The 19,217-nt window shown below is 46.2% G+C and overlaps 1 protein-coding gene across 1 annotated transcript; it reads right to left on the reverse strand.

Moving 5' to 3' along the window:
* Positions 1-1,399: 1,399 nt before the first annotated feature.
* RBP7 (retinol binding protein 7) lies at positions 1,400-16,326 on the reverse strand. The gene is made up of 4 exons (XM_032393943.1): positions 16,254-16,326; positions 4,487-4,665; positions 4,261-4,362; positions 1,400-1,628 (listed from the first exon to the last, which is right to left on the reverse strand). Exons 1-4 carry the CDS (start codon positions 16,324-16,326, stop codon positions 1,578-1,580), a joined length of 405 nt encoding a protein of 134 aa, XP_032249834.1. The 3' UTR covers positions 1,400-1,577.
* Between the last annotated feature and the right edge of the window lie 2,891 nt (positions 16,327-19,217).

The raw sequence follows: 19,217 nt of genomic DNA on the forward strand, positions 1-19,217 counted from the left end.
CTTCTGCTTCTCAGCCAAACGCTCCCTGTCTGTACTTGCTCACCTCCCCTACTTCCACACCCTCCAGCATGCTGGCTCAGCACCAGCCCTGCCCCTGAACCAACCTCACCGAGGCAGAATCATCCAGCTTGACTTATTGCTGCCTCGGGCATCTCAGCAAGTGCCCACCACTCCCTGGACCCTGAAACGTTTCTTGCCTTTGCTTCCTGGATGCCCCCCTGTTTCTCCAGCCCCTCTGGCCACCCCTGCTAGTGTACCCCTTTGGGCCTCAGGTTTCTCTCTCCTCACTTGGAGCACAATGTCCCTGGGGTGCCTGGCTGGCTCCGTTGGTAGAGCATGCCACTCTTGATTCTGGGGCTATAAGTTCGAGCCCACCCTGAGCGTAGAGATTACTTATAAATAAACACAATGTCCCAGACAGTCTCATCCATATGCAGAGTTTATGTGCTTCACATCATCTTATCCTCTCCTGATGGCCTGGCTTAAACTGGGCACAGGCCCCTCAAGATCCAGAGCTCATTCTTCTGTGTTGCCTTCTGATTGGCTCCTACCTTTCTTCCTACAGCTGCCTGAACCCCAAACAGGGCATCTCCCTTGACCCCTCCCCTTCCATCATCCCTACAGCTCATGGCTCATCGACCACCTTGGACTATGAGTCTGGGTCCTACATGATTAGCTTTTTCTCTCCAGCCCCAAGTCCATTCACTGTATTTGAGACTTGGGCTCCAGGTACTCCTGACCGTCACCACCTCACACTGGGATTTCTAGCAGTGCTTTCTAAACTGGCTCCCAAATTGCATCCCCCACCTAGAGCCCTTTCTCCTCTGTGCAGTTGGGGTTCCTTTCTGTGAGCCAACCTGGCTGTGCAGATCTGCTTAGAGCCAGGCACCATCTTCCTATGACTTTGGGGACAAATCTTAGCTGTCGCCCAGCCTTCCAGATTCTTCATGAAAGAGCCCCTGCCTGCCTTCCAGCCTCCTCTGATATCTCTTACCATTCCATCCACATTCACCCCTGCTCCAGCAAACACATTCATTCAGTTCCTCAAACATCCCTCCAACTTACCCCCAGCCTTTTACCTGGAATGCTTCCCGATTCTTCCTGCCCACCTGTGCTTCAGTTCTGAGCCTGGAGACCACCTCCACTACCCCTGACCCCTGCTGCCACTTGCTCATCCCCAAAAGTCAGGTTTCCCCTCCTGAGTTCTCATAGCTGCCTGTACTTACCACTGCGGTTCCAATGCTTGTTTTGTCCATTTCCTCACTAGACCTTGAAGACAGAATTACATCCTGTTCATTGGTGTGTCCATGGTGCACCTAGAAGGCTTTCAAAATACTTCTTCAAATAATGGGATACACTAAATTTAGAAGGAAGAAAAGTCAGGGTTGTTGGACAGGTTTATTGAAACGGAGCCGTTTTGCCCCAGTTAGAGTAAATGACTTCTGGTACAGGCTGGGGGACATCTCTCCGACCACAAGTTCCCATCGCCAAACCAGGACAGACGAACATCTGTTCACTTGGGGATAGATTTCAACGTTAAGCTGCAGTCACACATGGGCTCTGTGGCTGGATACAGCTCAGGCTCTCTGGAACGTCTGTTTGCACACTTGGCCTTCACAGAACATTTCCTAGGGACAAGGAGGAATAGGAGGAGAAAGAAGATGAGTGGGCATGCAGGCTATTATTATTATTTATTACTCACAACACTTCTGGCTCCAAATACGTGGTGTCTTTTCCAACTGGGTGTCCAACAATTCAATTCGATTCTGACACTAACGACCCAGAGCTAGCACAGACCCCACAGGTTAAGTAAGGCTCAGTCTCAAAAACTGCTCCCACTTCAGACATCAGTTCCAAGTCCCAGGCCACCTGAACTTCTGACGGACCAGCTATGAACGGGATTCCCATGACCCCCTCCTCAGGTCCAGTAATTTGCAAGAACGGTTCACTCTTTACATTACAGGTTTATTATAAAGGATACAAGTCAAGAACAGCCGAATAGATGCATAGGACACAGTATGGGGGTGCGTGTGCGGACCTTTCATGCCCCTTCCAGGAATGACGCTGTCCCAGCACATCAATGTTTTCACCAACTAGGAAACTCTCCAGACCCTCTCGTTTAGGGGTGTTTGTGGAGGTTTCATTACATAGGCATGATTGATTAAATCTTTGGCCGTCTGGGAGACCCCAACCACCAATCATCTCATTAGCCTACAGGAGACACTCATTAATTACTCTGGAGATTCCGAGGGTTTTAGGAACCATGTACCAAGACCAAATACTTATTTTGTATTATATCACAGCATGGAGAGATTGCCCTGTGAGTATCCTCAGAGGAAGGCTCCTTCTATTCTCCGCTTGGGCAGAGTTCATGTATATGCCAAGAAGGATGCATGCGATTTGAACATTACTTCTTACAGCCAACTCGCCTGTATGTCCTCAAACGTATTTGTGTTTTCCTTGAAGTTCCATATTACATTTTTGTGATGGCAAGTTTCTTAATTTTGTTTCTATTGTCAGAAGAGTGTAAGATTTATCAATCTAGAATCAAAATATCTTTTTTTTTTTTAAAGAATATTCCACACCCAACCTGGGGTGTGAACTCATAACCCCGAGCTCAAGAGTCACATGCTCCATGTCTGAGCCAGCAAGGCGCCCCCAAAATCAAAATATATTCAATGCCTTTGTAATCAAAGACTACCCAGACCCTCAAAGACCACCCACATCCAATTTTAAGATAAGTGCTCTAATTTTGTTTTCATGGGTCCGGCTTAGATTTCCATACATTAAGGTAAAAAGGCATAGAGTTGAAAGCACACATTTTTATCAGATCTGGATTTGAATCTCTACTTGGCAGCCTTGGGGAATTTCTAAATCTCAGTCTCTTCATTTGTAAATGGAAAAAATAGTGTCCCTTTCACAGGATTGTCTTGAAAACCAACTTAGATAATGCATACAAAGATTTAGCACAGTAATTGAGTGAAAAATCATCACTCGAGAAACATAAGCCATTATAATACATATGGCAGGAAGCAATTTTCATTTAAAAAGCCATAATTAGGGGCACCTGGGTGGCTCAGTCGTTAAGCGTCTGCCTTCAGCTCGGATCATGATCCCAGGGTCCTGGGATCGAGCCTTGCATCGGGCTCCCTGCTCAACGGGAAGCCTGCTTCTCCCTCTCCCAATCCCCCTGCTTGTGTTCCTGCTCTCTCTCTCTCTCTCTTTCTGTCAAATAAATAAAATCTTTTTTTAAAAAAAAGCCATAATTAAGCCTTGATGTACAATTTTATACCTTCTCTCTCTCTCTCTCTCTTTTTTTAAGTAGGCTCCACGGCCAGTGTGGAGCCCAATGTGGGGCTTAAAATCACAACCCTGAGATCAAGACCTGAGCTGAGATCATGAGCCGGACGCTTAACCGACTGAGCCACCCAAGCGCCCCTATACCTTCTGAATTATATTTCAAAATTATTGATTAGCTTGAGCTATAACTAGTATGTTCATGAAGTGCTGGTGGCATCAGCAAGGAGACGATCTTTTGGAAGTAAGGCCACTAAGTAGAGAGCGGCCGTGACGTGCTCTGACAATGCTCCTCTCTGTGAAGTCTTCCTCAGGAAGTAAATCCACGGATGCAAAAGGCTCTACTTACATGAAGTTAAGTAGTAGCAGAAAACACCCTAAAAACAATACTCCTGGACACTGAGATTATGGAAATGTTTTCTAAAAATGAATAGTTCACCAACCTGATAGAATATTATGAAGCCAGTTTGCTACCTTATTTTATATATATAAAATACATATATTAAGGTAAATGTAATATATGTATATATTATCTATAAGAACTATATTTTTTTCTTTTTCTTTTTAAAGGTTTTATTTATTAATTTATTTGAGAGAGAGACTGAGAGAGAGCACAAGCAGGAGGCGCGGAGAGGGAGAAGCAGGCCCCTTACGGAGAAGGGAGACTGACCCGGGGCTCGATCCCAGGACCCTGGGATCATGACCTGAGCCAAAGGCAGACACTTAACCGACTGAGCTACCAAGGTGCCCCTTTATATTTTTTTCCGTTAATACATGACGAACTCAACAGGAAAATTATTTTGAAACCTGGAATATGGTCTGTCGTAAATGAAAAAGACTACTTTACCAGACACTGGAAGGTAACATGCCAAGTTGAAAACAGCGGGTTGGAATGGTGGGAACACTGTCATGGTTTAATACTGTATCATCTCATGGGACGTAAGAACAAAATGTGGCAAGTACCAGGTGAAGTTTGTCCCCTTCGATCCAATGGGTCCAGCCTCTGTTCTTCTTCTCCCCCTTCTGGACACAGGTGAGTCTGTCATTGTCCCAGGTGACCAGGCTCTGCATGAGAGAGGGGAGAAGAGGCTGGTTTGCCCTGGCAGGCTCCTCAACGGGTACTAAGAAGGCCCAGTTAATCTTGCAAAATCAAGAGCCTATGTTATCATTTGAATTTTTTTTTTTTTACCTTGCATTTCCTGTTATCCAGGCCTTTATTATCCTCATCAAATTCTTCTCCAACTTTAAATGTAACAAGGTAGTTCCTCAGGCTGCTGTATGTGTGGATGGTAAAAGAATCTCCATCTTGCTCAATCACTTTCTGTGGCTTCAGCAGCTTGGCTATCTTACGAGTAGCAAAGTCAATACCTTAAAAAACAATTTTTAAAAAAGAAATCTCAACATTCACTCGAGATGCAAAAGCTAAGAATTTGGCAGCTGTCCTCAGACCATTGTATTTCTTTTTTTTTTTTTTAAGATTTTGTTTATTTATTTGACAGAGAAAGACACAGCGAGAGAGGGAACAGAAGCAGGGGGAGTGGGAGAGGGAGAAGCAGGCTTCCCGCGGAGCAGGGAGCCGATGCGGGGCTCGATCCCAGGACCCTGGGATCATGACCTGAGCCAAAGGCAGACGCTTAACGACTGAGCCACCCAGGCTCCCCAGAACCATTGTATTTCATCACTATTGTTTCTTTTGTAATTTCAATGCCGCTTGCTGCCGAAATTGGATCTGTAGGGAGTTGTCCTGGTAAAACTCTATCCAGAGGCTTGATTAAAAAGCTTGAACAGGGGCGCCTGGGTGGCTCAGTTGGTTAAGCGACTGCCTTCGGCTCAGGTCATGATCCTGGAGTCCCAGGATCGAGTCCCGCATCGGGCTCCCTGCTCGGCAGGGAGTCTGCTTCTCCCTCTGACCCTCCCCCCTCTCATGTGCTCTCTCTCATTCTCTCTCTCTCAAATAAATAAATAAATAAAATCTTAAAAAAAAAAAGCTTGAACAGCTTTCAGGGAAGAGTCATTGGCTGGCTGTGCCTTAGGTAATGGATCTGAAGCAGGGCCTGGAAGAAGCAGTTCTGGGAGTCCCCCCCAGAGGCAGAGAAGAGGACAAGGAAGCCAAGGGGACGGGACTCAGGCCCCAACCCAAACTCAAACACAGCAACTCAGCCTTTGTCTGCTTTATGTATTTACACTTTGGATTAAGACAGCATTTGTTAGGGACAACGGATGCATCACTGAACTCTACCTCTGAAACTGATAATATACTATAGTTAATGAATTGAATTTAAATAAAATTTTTTTTAAATTTTAAAAAGCATTTGAACAGGGGCACCTGGGTGGCTCAGTCGTTAAGCATCTGCCTTCGGCTCAGTTCATGGTCCCAGGGTCCTGGGATCGAGCCCCTGCTCGGCAGGAAGCCTGCTTCTCCCTCTCCCACTCCCCCTGCTTGTGTTCCTGCTCTCGCTGTGTCTCTGTCAAATAAGTAAAATCTTTAAAAAAAAAAAAAAAGCATTTGAACAGTTTCTAAACAAAAAAGGTCGAAAGCCACTGTAAATATGCATATACTACTATCCATTTAGAATTTTTTTTTTTTTTTAGATTTTATTTATTTGACAGAGAGAGGGAGAGAGCACAAGCAGGGGGAGCAGTAGGAGGAGAAGCAGGCTCTCCTCTGAGCAGGGAGCCCCATGCGGGGCTCGATCCCAGAACACAGGGATCATGACCCAAGCCGAAGGCAGATGCTCAACCATCTGAGCCACCCAGGCGCCCCGAAATCTTTAATAAACCTTAAAACAGGGGCGCCTGGGTGGCTCAGTCGTTAAGCGTCTGCCTTTGGCTCAGGTCATAGTCCCAGGGTCCTGGGATCGAGCCCCACATCGGGCTCCCTGCTCAGTGGGAAGCCTGCTTCTCCCTCTCCCACTCCCCCTGCTTGTGTTCCCTCTGTGTGTCTCTCTCTGTCAAATAAATAAATAAAATCTTAAAAAAATAAATAAAATAAACCTAAAACAGAGTCACACACAGAAGAAACATGGAATGCTGAGAATATCCAGGTTTTGATATAGACAGTGGATTTGAACCCCATTTCCCATTTAGTAGCTTTGAGCACATTATGTAGCTAGAGGTAACTGTTGCTGTTTTATTTTACTTTATTTTTTTTTTTAAGATTTTATTTATTTATTTGAGACACAGAGATAGAGAGAGAGAGGGAACACCAGCCCGGGGAGTGGGAGAAGCAGGCTTCCCGCTGAGCAGGGAGCCCGATGCGGAGCTCGATCCCAGGACCCTGGGACCATGACATGAGTGAAGCTCAGACGCTTAACGACTGAGCCACCCAGGCGCCCCTACTTTATTTATTAATTAAGTAATCTCTATGCCCAACTTGGCACTCAAACTCAAAACCCCATGATCAAGAGTCACATACTCTACTAATTGAGCCAGCCAGGCACCTGTTGCTATCTTAAGTAGGTAGCCAGATGACACTTCGGGCAAGAGCTAAATGAGGTGAAGAAGCAAACCATGCAGATTTCTGGGGAGAGCGTAAGGCAGAGATCACAGGGAGCCCAGGGACACCAAGGAAGGGTATGCCGGATGGTTTCAGGAACCACCAGGAGCCTGGGGTGGCTGGAGCAGAATGAGGGAGATGAGGAGCGGAGAGGATCAAGAGTTGAAATGTGGGGGTACCATAAGGACCACTGGGCTCTAACTCAAGAAGATGTAGATGGGTGCCACTGGACTATTAGGTGCAGGTGACATGGTCTAATAGGCAGTCAGGCACTACTCGACGCTGGCTCATCACCTAGACATTTCCATGAGCCACAGAGCATGCATGGTTCTCCCATTTAGGATTATCCTATTATGTAAAATAAAGTTCCAAGAATCTTCATTTCAGAGAATTACATGCCTCAATGAAGGTAGTTTGCTTCCAGAGTTGACCCCTGTTTCATTTTTTAATTTTTTATTTTTTTAAGGTGTTTTTTTTTTTAAGTAATCTCTACATCCAACGTGGGGCTTGAACTTACAACCCTGAGATCAAGAGTCGCACGCTCCACCGACTGAGCCAGCCAGGTGCCGATCCCCATTTTAATTTGTTTGCCTAACAGATTTCGTTTTCATCCGACATGAAACTGCCACCCAGGGCTTCCCAGAAAGCCTTTCCAGTCCAGAAAACTTGGCCAAGCACGGAGCAGGGCTCCTTCAGCATCTCATTAGCCCCAAAATAATATAAATGTCCTTATTTTGAGAAAACTCTTTTTTTTTTAATACACCTAGAATGCAAGGTTTTAGCTTGAGCTGCAAATGATCCAGTCTTTACTGGTTTTTAGCAATCTTTAAGCACTGAGGCTAAAGCCTTAAAATACTTATCCCATTATTAAACAGACCAAGCCAAATTTAAAATAGTTATTGCTGACTTTCCTTAAACCCTATTCTGTAAGTCAAACACAACCAACCAACCCAACAAACAAAAAACAAACTTTAGATTATTACTTTACATCAGTTATACTTTTAAAATCTGTGAGCCCCACATTGGGTGTGGAGATTACTTAAAAAAAAAAGAAAATCTGTGAAGTGATTCATTGCCAGGAACTTTATAATCTGTACTACCATGTTGTAATTGTTACTTAGGGCTTGTCGCTTTAAAGATGAGAATTTATTTTTCTTTAAGATTTTATTTATTTATTTGAGAGAGAGAGCACGAGCGGAGGGGTAGGGGCAGAGGGAGAGGGAGAAGCAGATTTCCCATTGAGCAGGGAGCCCCACAAGGAGCTCGATCCCAGGACCCCGGGATCATGACCCGAGCTGAAGTCAGATGCTCAACCAACTGAGCCACCCAGGTGCCCTTAAAGATCAAAATTTAAATCAGCTTAAGGTCTGGTCAATTTCTGCCAGTCCATGTTTGCTGTGACCTCAGTGGTCCAAATGGCTTTGTGCTTGTAAGGCTTTTATCCAGGCAAGCCATGCTTTTCCATACCATTAGGTTTTTATGTAGGAAATAAGACATTCATGCATAAGGAAGAGATGATCTAGCTATTTTGCATTCCATTACAAGTGTGTGTGTGTGTACCCTTTAGGGCAGGATCTCAAAGAAGCCGACAGACATATACTTTTCTAAACTTCATCTGTTCACATTAACCCTTAATCCCAAAGCCACTTCTAATCTTGAGGCAACGTGGGTTTTGGAGCCAAGAGAAATTGGTTTTAAATCCCAGCTTACATGGTGATCTTGCGCAAGGTGATCACACCACCACCTTCTCGTAGTCATCAGGATTAAGGAGGAGGATGGGGACAGAATGGTGAACACCAGCAGCCATTAGCAGCTGGTTCCTTCCTGCCTGGAGCTTCATACCCTGGGTCTTCCTTGGCCACTGTGGGGTCCACCAGGAACTCCCAACCCCCAGGTTAGCTCCTCCAGACTTTTTTTTTTTTTTTAATTTGAGAGAGGGGTGGGGAGAGCACAGAGGGAGAGGGAGAAGTAGGACCCCCCCCACTGAGCAGAGTGCCCGATGTGGGGCTCGATCCCAGCACCCCGAGACCATGACCCGACTGAAGGCAGACGCTTAACCAACTGAGCCACCCAGGTTCCCTATCCTCCAGACTTTAAAATGCAGGCAAACTTACTTCTTTGTCCAAATTCTCCTTGCAATTTGGCAGAAGCTACGAAAGAGCAATGTCAGAACCATGCTGGGGAGCTGCAAGATCAGTTCCAGTCCAAAAGGAGTTTTTCCCCCCTCAAGAGAGTTGCTGGCTGGGGCATATCACAGGATGTGTTGCTGGGTGTTCTCTGATACCTTACTTGACTCTTATCTCTGCTAACAGGCATTCATCTCACTTCTACCTTTAAAAGAACAGGCCACCACTTCTTTTCCTACACCATCCAGTTTAAAGAGCTAGTGTTGTCTGTGATTTTCTTATGGAATGTATTTTCTCTATAAGTATATGAAAAAATTGACATCATATTGTATATTCAAGTAGATCAGCAACATCCAGGATTGTTAGCTTAATTCTTAAGATAAAATTTAACATTTATAGCATTACGTAAATATCCATTCTAGTATTAAAAGTTTGACTTAAGGAATTAGTACTTAAACTAGATCTGAGGCTTCAACAGAGTTGCTGGGCTTTCAGAAGATTGTTTTACAATTACACTGATCTCCCAGGTTCTGGTGTGAAAAACTATCCTTGTGTAAAAGAAAAAGAAGCAAAGTTAACCCTAATCCTGAATAATTCTAAAACTGCATGGCTCACTTATTGTTTAAGCCAATGTTCCAATTAGAAAATCGATACCTAAAACAAAGGCAAAGAACCTGCACACACCCTCCTGATTTAGATAATTTGCCTCCACAGATCCCATATTGCCTTTTTAACTTAGGAGCCCTGCTTTCTGTGCCCATGAAACCTATATAGGTTGCCCTACCGTCCTCACTTCTTTGAAAGTGAAATGCTGGTAGTTTCAGTTGATGACTATTTAATACCCAGAATTGAAGGTTTCCACTGTCTGCCTTTATCCAAAGAATAGCATTTTCTCCCCCACACTTGTATGTCTCTTACCATTTGCTTTTTCCTCTGTCAAGTTGCATGTATTAAACACACACCTAGTGTGTGCAAAGCCCTAGGGCAGGGGAGGTGCCCTCCCTCTGCACTGGAATAGGAAATCTCAGACAGCAGGCACTTTCTTTGCTTCTTTATATACCTTCCCCCTGCCCAGCCCCTAATACACAGGAAGTGCCTAAATGATATTCATTAATGGATTAAAGCTGGAGGAGATTCCTGGAGTTTGTTGAACAGTAGCTTTAAGGAGAGACACTTTCTTATTGGCTGTGGTACGACCTTCCCTCTCTTCAGGCAAATGAAATATTTAAATACCTTTTACTGGGGGCGGGAGTAAGGGTAGAGAGATCAAAGTTATAAATGCGCTTATAACCAAGAAGGGGGGTGAAAACAGAATAATCAAAGTCTCCCTTTAAGAGGAGAATCTGTTCCAATTAAAGGAAAATTGAAAACAATCTTCCTTTTTTTTTAAAGATTTTATTTATTTATTTGAGAGTGTGCACACAAGTGGGGGGGTAGGGTCAGAGGGAGAGGGAGAAGCAGACTCCCTGCTGAGCAGGGAGCCCCACATGGGGCTCAATCCCAAAGCAGAAGCTTAACCGACTGAGCCACCCAGGCACCCTGAAAACAATCCTCTTGAACCTAGAAGAACCTTGATTATTCCAGTTCTGTGTCATAAATTCCTTCTATGTGCTATGTGCTTATTTTTTTTAAAGAATCTAAACGTAAGACATTGTATAATTTACTAAGCACTTTGTTAAGTTAAATATTCAGCCAGGACAGAGATCTCAAGCTCTGTTTTTCACCAAAAGGGATGGATGTCCTGGTTGTATATTCCTTCCATCTAATGAAAAAGATAAGGATTCTCTGGTTTTTATTATAGGAGCTATCTTTACTCACCTGAAGTATAAAACTTTGTGTTTAAAAAACATGTTTTAGGGGTGCCTGCATGGCTCAGTCATTGAGCGTCTGCCTTTGTCTCGGGTCGTGATCCCAGAGTCCTGGGATCGAGCCCCACATCGGGCTCCCTGCTCCGCGGGAAGCCTGCTTCTCCCTCTCCCACTCCTCCTGCTTGTGTTCCCTCTCTCGCTGTCTCTGTCAAATAAATAAATAAAATCTTTAAAAACAAAACAAAACATGTTTTAGTTCACTGTGTAAAGTCATAATGATGTAGGAAAGATGTTAGGGTTCAAAGCCGATGGCCAAGAAAGAATTCTTGAGACGTCTTTGGTGCAATAGGGTAGTTTTATTAAAGCTTGGGCACAGGACCCGTGGGCAGCAGGAGCTGCACTGGGGTCATGACGAGTGGCCCATTATAGACTTTCAAGTTGGGAGGGGGTCAGGGATAGCGTAAGTCTCCCAGGTATTTTGGAAGCAAGGTTTCCAGGATCCCGGGGGTCTAGCTAGTTAGGAAAAGGTCCTTTATTACTGTTCGGTAAAAACTCAGTCATGAGACTCTTCAGATGTATATCGGTGGATCATATGCTTGGGGGATGATTGCCAATATGTATCTTGGGGGGTAGAGATAAAGGAAGTTTCCAAAGGAATTTTAGTTAAAGTAGACTTACAGGAGCCTGGGGGTCGGGCTAAGATTGCCTTCTGCCCTTAGCAAAGTGTCAACACTGAGGCAGCTGAGCTCCCAGAGGAAGGTCACTCTGCTTGTTTCAAGGACTTGTCCAGGGGCTGTACGAAGTAAGGAAATTTAATTTTTCTTTTTCCTTTCTTTCCCACATCAATAAGACATGGTGAAGATAGGAGGGAAGGCTAATTCATAAAACGTACTTATTAATCAATTCAAATGACTGCATTTAAAAGGAGTTTCAATTTTTTTAAATGTAATATAGGATTTACTGTAGGTTTTCTACTAAAGTCTCCTTGCAATAAAATATACCTAACATAAAATTTACCATTTTATCCATTATTAGGCATACAGTTCAAGGGTGGTAAGTAGATCCACAGTGTTGTCCAGCCACCACCATTATCCAATTCCAGAATTTTTTCATCCTCCTAGGCAGAAACTCTGTTCTTGATGGGGCATAGGTCACGCTCCCCCAAAATATGGTAGCTTGGCATGCTGAATAGTTCAAGCTGAAGGAATCTGAGGAATGGTATGTGGGAGAAGAGCTTTCTGACCTTACCCCTAAGCAGGTCCTAAAACCGTCATACGAGAGGTGCCTTCTCTACAACGGAGGTTAGGAGCATCCTTATCTCTGAAAACATGGGACACAGAGGGGAATCTGAAGAACAGAGCTTGTTCTAAGTTTGCTTGTTATGTTTCAATTCTAGAATTTCTATTTGTTTCTTTCTCGACTCTGCTATGTTACTTTGTATAGATTCTGGTTCTTTGCCATAATTAAGCTCAGCATAACTGCTTCTTGTTCTATTTCAGATAATCCCAGTATCTGGAGACCCTGTTTCTGTTGTTCTTGTTTCTACGGGTTCTTGCTATTAGGGTCTTTTAATTTTTTAACAGCTTTATTGAGGTGTAATTGATGTACAAAAAACAGTACATATTTAATATGTGCAATTTAATGTGTCTGGACTTAAGCAAACACCCATGGTACTATCACCACAATCATGGCAACAGACAGAGGCAACACCTTCCAGAATTTTCTTGTCATGCCTTTTTATCTCCGTATGTACTTGTTTGACTGTGATTATTTCCTGGGCATTGTTTCTGTAGAGTGTGCATACAGAGCTGCCATGACGTTCTCTTCCTCCAAAGAGGGTTTTTTTAAATTGCTTTTAAGGCTACTAGCTGTCTGGGAGCACCTGAATTCAAGTTCAGGTCTTGAGATTTTTCTGGACCACCAAGATGATTCACAGTGAAACTACAGTCTGTTCAAGAAATATATATATATAGTCAAAATATATATATATATATATATATATATATATAGTCTAGCTTAATTTAGCTATCTTCTTTGGGAGAGTTAGTATAAATTGGTTTGCCATTAGCAGAGGCAAAAGTCCTCAGGAAAGGTCTAAATACTTCTGCATAAGTTGGCATTAGAACATACATAAATAGGGACAATAGGTTTTACAGTACAGTTCACCCTGAACAACACTGGGGTTAGGGTTAGGGGAGTCCCCCCACCACCACCACCACACTGCCCCCCCCGCACCTGTGTGCTCAGTTGAAAATCCTTGTATAATTTTTGACTCCCTCAAAACTTAACTATTAATAGCCTCCTGTTGACCAGAAGCCTTCCCAATAACACAGTTAATACACATTTTGTACGTTATGTGTATTAGATGCTATATTCTTAAAATAAAGCTAGAGAAAAGAAAATGTCATTAAGAAAATCATAAGAGAAAATACATGAACAATTCTATACTGCATTTATTTAAAAAAAAATCCTCATATAAGCAAACCCGCATAGTTCAAACCTGTGTGTTCAAGGTCAACTGTAGTTACATTCTGCAGTTGTCCCAAGGACCACTTGACACATCAGAGAGCAGCACTTCTTAAATTTTAATTGGCATCTGAATCACCTGAGAATCTGGTTAAATGCAGATTCTGATGCTGTAGATCTGGGATCTGGGGTGAGGCACATAGTGTGCAAGCTAAGAAGCTCCTGCTAGTTCTGAGTAACAAAACCCTACCCTCATCTGGTCCTGAGCCCCTAATCTGCCCAGGGGAGACTGGGTTGACCCTGGAGGCTGTGTTCTTTACAATGTTTGCCAGATCACTTTCTTCCCAGCTTATGAGGAACAGGCAAGAGGTTTTAAGTCTGATTTCAGCTATCATATAAAATGCAAGAGATCTCTTGGTCTGTAACTGAGATACTTAGAATATCCGATCCGGCCCAACTACCTCGTTTAACAAAAAGGGAAACTAGGGGCACCTGGGTGGCTCAGTCGTTAAGCGTCTGCCTTCGGCTCAGGTCATGATCCCAGGGTCCTGGGATCGAGCCCCGCATCGGGCTCCCTGCTCAGCGGGAAGCCTGCTTCTCCCTCTCCCACTCCCCCTGCTTGTGTTCCCTCTCTCGCTGTGTCTCTCTCTGTCAAATAAATAAATAAAATTAAAAAAAAAAAAAAAGATTTTATTTTTTATTTGAGAGAGAGCGAGAGCACAGAGGGAGAGGGAGAAGCAGACTCCCCGCTGAGCAGGGAGCCCGATGTGGGGCTCGATCCCAGGACCCCGGAATCATGACCTGAGTTGAAGGCAGACGCTTAACGACTGAGCCACCCAGGCGCCCGGAAGCCTGCTTTGTGATACCAGACGGACTTAGCACAGGATGTCTTCCCATACTTGGAATGGTGACTCTTGACTCCATTCCCTGTTGTCTCAGAGGTTTGCTCTAAAAGCCACGGAGATCGTCACAAACACAGTACACAGCAAGGCAACATTCGAAGCCATCACCTGACGTTTAGCCTTTATCCCCCACACAAGTAGCCAGATCGCAGCCAGATAAATCAGGGAAGAAAGCGCTTAGGGTCCCATGTCACCACTAATTTGGAGGTGGGCAGATAAGTAAAATATCAGGACCTACCACCTTTGGGAAACGTAAGCATTCATTCCTACTTAGGAATTGGAAACAGAAAGGAAATGCGATTCAGGTTGAAGGGTGAGCAGGATACGCCATCCCAAAATATGCCACTCTGGCATACTGATTATATTGAACCGAAGGTACCTGGGAAGAAGCCGACAGAAGCAAAGCTCTCTGCCCTCCCCCATTTGCCTAAAAGCAGGACATAAATTTGTCAAGTTGTCCCCTCTCCCCTCTGTTCCAGGACAGGCAGAAGTTAGGGAGGCAGCTCTGGTCTCTTAGCAGCCCAGAGATGGCCCCAGAACTTCCATGATAAACCTTCCCAACCAGCCCCTTGTATTGTTAGTTACCTTCCCCACAATTCGCTCCCCAGAAGCTAAACTCAAAGTCTCCGTCTTGTCACTTCTCAACAAAGTTACTGCTCTTTGCTAAGATGCCCCACAGACTCGCTCAAGTTCCAGCCGCGCAACACTGAGTGCGCCCAGGTGCCCTCCCCGCCCACGTGCAACTAACTTCTGGTGGTTAAGCTGTCTTTTGTTCGTCTAATTTACACGGCCCCAGCCCATGAACCTAGGATGGGATGAGCAAAGTACGTCCTTCCTCCGCTGCAGGGTTTTACCGCGGTCTGAATCAGTTAGCTTGAGAAGCCCCGGACTTCCCTCCCTGGTGTGAGAAGGGAGGAGAGAAGCCTACCAAAAGCACAGAACTCTTAAAAACACACTGGAGCCACAGAACTGTACATTTCAAAGGGCTTAAATGGCCAATTTTATGTCTTGTATAGTTTACCACAATTTTTTTGAAAAGAAAAAAAATCGGGCCCCTCCCTCCGTCTGAACTTATAGATGGAGAAACAGGCCCAGTGTCAGATAAGGAGAAGCCAAAGCAGCTGCTGGGTCCCCATGCTCCCAGCAGCTCTAGCCACTGATGGGTGTCACTTAGGGGAAGGCGCTCGGCACCGAGGTGCTCCGATGCCCCACATCTGAAGAATGACAGTAAGAGCAGGACAAACTGGGAACCGGTAAGGAAGGGAGGCGTTCTACCATCAAGGGCGGGAAACATTCTCCAAGCCCTCTGGGAAGCAAGGACATGGGTCAGACCCCCGCCACCCCTTACACACCCCGGGCGGCCACCAAGTCCCCTTCCCTCTCAGGCGAAGAAGCAACCCCTCCAGGCACCCGGGACTGTCGCCCCCCGCCCCCTCCCCGGGCTGGCACTGCGTCCCTGGGGCCGAGGGTGGGTGGCCACCAAGGGGTCTGGGTTTCTTGTCCCCACCCAAGCCCTCGAGGGGAGCGGGGAAGTCAGAAAACCAAAGATTTCCAAAGCGGTTCCCGAACTCTAGCGGGCACCAGAGTCGCCTGCTGGGGGCGGCGGGGACCGCGTGCACCTCAGCGCAGCCCGGAGCTCGGACTCCGAGGGCCGGCGACCTCCCTAGCAGAGCCACCGGGCTCCGGGAAACCCAGAGCCCCGGCGCAGAGGGACCGGGACGGGGATCGGACCCCCGAGTCCTCCTGCGAGGTGGCCGGCGCCTCAGCTGTCCGCGGTGGGACAGGAGACTTGGCCACCGGGCGGGTAGAGACCGACAGGGGCAGAGGAGGACGGACGGGCGACCGGGGAGATGGAAGGACGGGGGGACGGAAAGGGGGGTACGGAGGATGGACGGGGAGGGTACGGAAGAGGGGGGACGGGGAGAAGGGGGAAGGGGTGAGGGGACGGGGAGACGGAGATGTAGGGACAGGGGGTTGGGGGGACACTGGATGGTCGGGAGTAGGGACACAGGACGGGGAGACTGGGAAACGGAGTGGGGGGGGATGGAGAATGGACGGGAGGGACGGAGGAGGGGGAGACGGACGGGGGTACGGGGGTACCGGGGTACGGGGAGACGGCCGCCCCGGGAAACGGACGGCCAGGCCAGGCCCGCCCTACCTAGGGCCAGCATGTAGCCCTCGAAGTTGTCGCAGCTGAGCAGGTTCCAGGTGCCGCTGAGGTCGGCGGGCATGGCGGGGCAGGGCGACGGCGGCCGCGGGCGGCGGGGCCTCGGCTTATCTGCGGCCTGGGGGTGGGGGGGGCGGGGGGAGGAGGCGGGCCGGGGCGGGACCGCGAGGTGACAGCCGCGCCCGGAGGAGCCGAGCCTGGACGCACCTGCTGGGAAACCCTCTGGGCTCCGGCCGGCCCCGCGCGTGGCCACTCCTGCTTTCCTGCGCCTTCCTCCTCCTCCTCCTCCTCCTCTTGAGCTCTAAACCCTGGCTTCCCGGCCACACTTTTTTCTCTCTGCCTGCATGGTACTTATGACCAAGGGAATTCAAATGCATGGCATTAATTAGCGTCTCCGGCCAAGAAACCCAACTCTGGTGGTCTCAACATACTAGAGGTTGGTTTCTCTTACCTATCAAGCAGTCCCGGGATGGGGGATGATTTGGCAACTCCCCAAGGTGGAAGTGGAGTCTCTGTGATTCTCCTGGCCTTTTATGCCTGCTGGTTACCTCACCATCATGAACTGGCTGCTGGGCTTCCAGCCAAGACATCCGCGTTCCAGGTGAGAAGGAAGGGGGAAAGCACCACCTGCCATTATCCCGTCATTAGATTCCTGTTTACAGTCATTGGCCAAAGCTATGTCACATGCCACTTTTTTTTTTTTTAAGATTTTATTTATTTATTCGACAGAGAGAGACACAGCGAGAGAGGGGACACAAGCAGGGGCAGAGGGAGAGGGAGAACCGGACTCCCTGCTGAGCAAGGAGCCCGATGTGGGACTCGATTCCAGGATCCTGGGATCATGACCTGAGCGGAAGGCAGATGCTTAACGACTGAGCCACCCAGGCACCCTGTCACATGCCACTTCTAACTGCAAGGGAGCCTGAGGAATCTCCCATCTCCTCTTCAGTCTTGACAGTAGAGAAAGGCAACCGAGAAGAGGGTTGGGAATGGAGGCTAACCTACAGTATTAGTCACAAACACCATCCATATAGGCTGGCTCCAAAAGTTAGAGTCTATTTCTGACCTCACCCATGAGCTCCAGACTCAAATATATATTTATATTTAATATATACATTAAATATAAAGATTTACATTTCTATGTATTTCAAAATATTTATATTATTTATCTTTATATTATATATTAAATATAAATCTTTAAATATATACTTGTATATTAAAGATTTTATTTTTTATTTTTTTATTATTTTAAGTAGGCTCCACACCCAATGTGGGGCTTGAACTCACGACCCTGAGATTAAGAGTTGCATAGTCTACCAACTGAGCCAGTCAGGTGCCCCAAGATTTTATTTTTAAGTTCTCTACACCGAATGGGGGCTCGAACTTACAACCTGGAGATCAGGAATCTCATGCTCTACCAACTGAGCAAGCCCGGCGCTGCAGACTCAAATATATTAATAGCTAACATTTATTGAGTGCTTACTGTGTATATTATCATTCGTCACAAAATCCTACTTCTCCAATAGTTACGTTATTATGTCCATTTGACAGAGACAAAAACTGAGGCAAAGAGAGGTTATGCAGTTGGTGGGAGAGTCTGGATGCAAACCCAGGCAGCCTGACTTCTGAGCTCCTTTGCCACCTCTCACTGCCTGCTTGGTGTCTCCACTTGGATGTCTGAAATGCGTCTAAAACTGAACACATCCAGGACGGCACGCAATAGTTATTCTTCGCTTTCCTCGTCTCCATAAACCACATGACTGGTTTACCAGTCACCTGGTTGCTCAAGCCAAAAACCCAGTAGATACTGTGGATTTCTCTCTTCTCTGATCATCCATTTCCAATCTGTCAGCAAGTCCTGGAGGTTCTACTATCCTAACCTAAGCTGCCATCATGTCTTGCCTCCTCCCTGGACTTGCTGCTTCCCCTCTGATCCCACCAAACCATTCTCCACACTGTAGCCAGGAGGGCAAGCTTTTGAGAAAAGTAATTCGGATCTTTTCACTCCTCTACTTAAAACTCTTAGGTGTTGTCCTATTTTTCTTAAAAGGAAATTTGCACTCTCTCCTATGGTTTATAAAGCCCTTCCTGATTTGGCTTCTGGATACTTCTCCAACAGTATTACATTCTGTCTTCCCCAACTCAGGAACTCCAATCACAGCAGTTTTGTTTCCTTCTTCAGGGTCTTTGTATACAGTGTTCCCTCTTCCTGGGATGTTCTTCTCTGGTTTTTGCATGGTTAGCTCCTTTGACTTCCAGTTCAAAAGTCACAATTAGGGGAACAGTCTTTTCTAATCATGCTCTTCATGGAGAGAAATTTCCCCTAAACACCCTGGCTTCTTTCCAAACCTACTTCCTTGTCGTGGAAGTGGAATGAGTTCTCTGCTTGGAGGCAGCAAGGGTGACCACCCATCCTGGTTTCCCCAGGACTGAAGGAATGCCCAACACATGGGACTCTCACTGCTCCAGGTGGAAAAGTTCCAGGAAAACCTAGAATGTGTTGCTTGCCTTAGGCACACAGCCACTGAACCATTTTTCTCTACTGTAAGGTAGAGTTAATCTATCAAACATTCTAAATGCAGGGTATTTCCACTTTTTCCTTCCCCCCTTTTGACACAGACTCGAGAGTGTATTTGTTTTACAGATCCAAACTTTCCCTCTGGTTGACTGTTCCAAAGTCTAGTCTAGGGGAGTTAGTATATAAGCTATTATTGCTCCCCCCAATTTAATGGCTTAAAAATAACAAAAATCATTAATTTCCTCTTAAATCTGCAATTTGGGCATGGCTCGCAGGGGAAGGCTCATCCCAGCTCCATGTAGTATTAGCGGGGGTACCCCGACCCTACATTGGCAGGTAGGAGAAGACATTTCCAAAATGGCTCATTCTCACCGTTGGCAAATTAGTGCGGGCTGTCTTAGCTTGGAGCCCAGCCAGGGCTGTGGGCCAGAAGCCAG

The sequence above is a fragment of the Phoca vitulina genome, unplaced genomic scaffold (assembly GCF_004348235.1).
Source record: "Phoca vitulina isolate PV1807 unplaced genomic scaffold, GSC_HSeal_1.0 scaffold2, whole genome shotgun sequence".
Classification (NCBI taxonomy): domain Eukaryota; kingdom Metazoa; phylum Chordata; class Mammalia; order Carnivora; family Phocidae; genus Phoca; species Phoca vitulina.

Coding starts and splice junctions, on each gene's coding strand:
- RBP7 (XM_032393943.1), bottom strand. CDS start 16,326: ATGCCCGCCGACCTCAGCGGCACCTGGAACCTGCTCAGCTGCGACAAC. Junction 4,666..16,253: donor GGGCTACATGCTGGCCCTAG/GTAGGGCGGGCC, acceptor TTGTTTTTTAAG/GTATTGACTTTGCTACTCGT. Junction 4,363..4,486: donor TGGATAACAGGAAATGCAAG/GTAAAAAAAAAA, acceptor TCTCTCATGCAG/AGCCTGGTCACCTGGGACAA.